At 47.7% G+C, this 2,086-nt stretch overlaps 1 protein-coding gene across 1 annotated transcript; it reads right to left on the bottom strand.

The window, feature by feature from the left end:
* Positions 1 to 224: 224 nt before the first annotated feature.
* On the bottom strand, positions 225 to 695 carry LOC308349167 (IQ domain-containing protein F1-like; the record flags this gene model as incomplete). The annotated part of the gene is made up of 1 exon (XM_080813687.1): positions 225 to 695. One exon carries the CDS (start codon positions 693 to 695, stop codon positions 225 to 227), a length of 471 nt encoding a protein of 156 aa, XP_080669813.1.
* Between the last annotated feature and the right edge of the window lie 1,391 nt (positions 696 to 2,086).

Genomic DNA, 2,086 nt, shown 5'->3' with positions numbered 1-2,086 from the left:
GCCAACATGGCAGATCTGTTCCACCAACTCTTCTACTTATGGCAGACCTTCCAAATTAATCACAGTCTCTACTCAGTCTGGAAAGAGCCTCAGACTCCTTCCCTAGAATCCTCGGACAACCCCTGCCCATTCCTCCACACTAGCATATGAGATGCTAAGTATCTGCTATCATTTGCCCTGACCTCCTGGAACTTGTCAAAGAGAAAGGCTGGGGGAAGACCACTTCACTGTTTTATTGGGAGGGGAATACACTCGGACACAATGCAAGGCCCTGAGCCCAGCAAGATCTCTAGCTCGAGATGCAGATGGTTGGCCGTGACTCTGTAATGGCCCTTGATGAAACCCCGGGAAGCACAGGAGTGGCACCTCCAGTAGGCCTGGATGATGCGGGCAGCATTGAGCAACCGGCAGTAGCGCCTACGGATACGCCACATGCGAACCCAGGACTGCAGCTTGACCGCTGCCCACTCCTTCCGTGTAAAGTTCTCTAGCGCTGCTTGCCGCCTCTTCTCCATCATATTTGTCAGGATTTGCTTCCACCAGCGCTGAATGATCAATGCTCTCAGTACCGCATGCAGCAGTGTCCGGCGTACCAGGGTGCCCCGCCACCAGGCCTGGATCTTTATGACTTCTAGATTACTGGTAGAGGGCTTATCTTGTTCTTCTGCGATCTTGCGAGAAAAAAGAAGGGACATTCAGAGAATGTCCCCCACCCACTTGAGTCTTGGGCATGTCAGAAGGGGACCCTGATTACCTATCAACAATAAGTCCTTCTTCTGGAGCTCAGGAGCACTGGACAGGCACTGGCTGGAACCAGAAGACCAGGTAGGTGTCCTATCTCTACCACTCTCTGGTTAATGGACATGGACACATGTTGATCTCTGAATCTCAAAGTCCCGCTCTATGAAATGGGGGTATGTCTGCCCTGTCTACCCAGTTTTATATGGATCAAGTTAGCCAGCCTAAGGCCAGACAAGGACAAGATCTATGGGTCAAAGAGTTATATATTCCACTTGAATGTGACCAACTAATCAGGACCCATGATCCTTCCCTTCAGACCCCACTCACCTGCTAGAGAGGTAGTATCCTTTGCTAATCCTGTCTTTTCATCCTTGATTCCAGCTCCAAACCACATCCTGCTCTCTTCCTCTATCATGTTATAGTATTAAGTCCACCCCCATAAAGTTCTACCTCATATCTCTTTCCCATCCTTATTTCTCTTGACTTTCACATTTTAAGTCTTCATTAACAAGCAAACATATGTGCACAAGCTCAAATAAACACACACATACACCCATGCACTGTTGATTAAGCCCAGCTTCCCGTATGTTGACCATTCTGTTCCACAAACACAGCCCTTATATTCCCAGCCCCAGCCCTGTGTGGCCTTAGGGGAGGGGCTCTTACTTGTTTATCTCTATTAGCAGCACCATCCTCTTCCTCTGTCTCGGTGTCTTTATTTTTATCTACATCTTCAGCCTGAAAAAAAAAATGAGGAAAGAGAACAAATAAGATGAGTTTATTCCTGTTCTTATCTCTGGATCATGCAAAAACACTAGCCTCAAGCACTAGAACACAAGGACCTGAGGCATCCAAGTCAGGGTTCCTCCTACCTCCACCTTCTTCTCTGAGGTCAATGATTCTGGGGATAAACCAGTCCGTTCCTCTTTCTTCTGAGGCTCATCTTGAGTTTGTTCATTAATTTGTTCAGGCTTCTCCTCCTCCTGAAATCAGCAGTTAGGGAAAAGGCAAGAGTGAAGTTGCCTTCATCCCTGTTGGTTCAGTATCCCACACATCCCCAGCTTCTGGGGCTTCCTGGAGTGTTCATATGCCAGGGGATCCCCTCATCTTAATTAAGAGATCTATGGGAACATCTTTAAAAAGACTGGTTCATGTGTCTCTCACTTACTCACCATTGGTTCCACTTGGATTGGGTTTAGATGGTTCGAATCCCCTCAGGTCTGTGTTCCTCTAGCCATGGATGAGTAGATATAGCGGAGAGAGAGACCTATGATGTCATAAGGGCAGTTATGACTCAGGCACAAGAATGGCTCCCAATAGTTGAGCTCCCTCCAAGGAAAAGACA

This window comes from Martes martes, assembly GCF_963455335.1.
Source record: "Martes martes genome assembly, chromosome: 1".
Lineage (NCBI taxonomy): Eukaryota > Metazoa > Chordata > Mammalia > Carnivora > Mustelidae > Martes > Martes martes.
The sequence above is the reverse complement of the archived record's forward strand: the minus strand, read 5'-3'. Positions and strand labels throughout refer to the sequence as shown.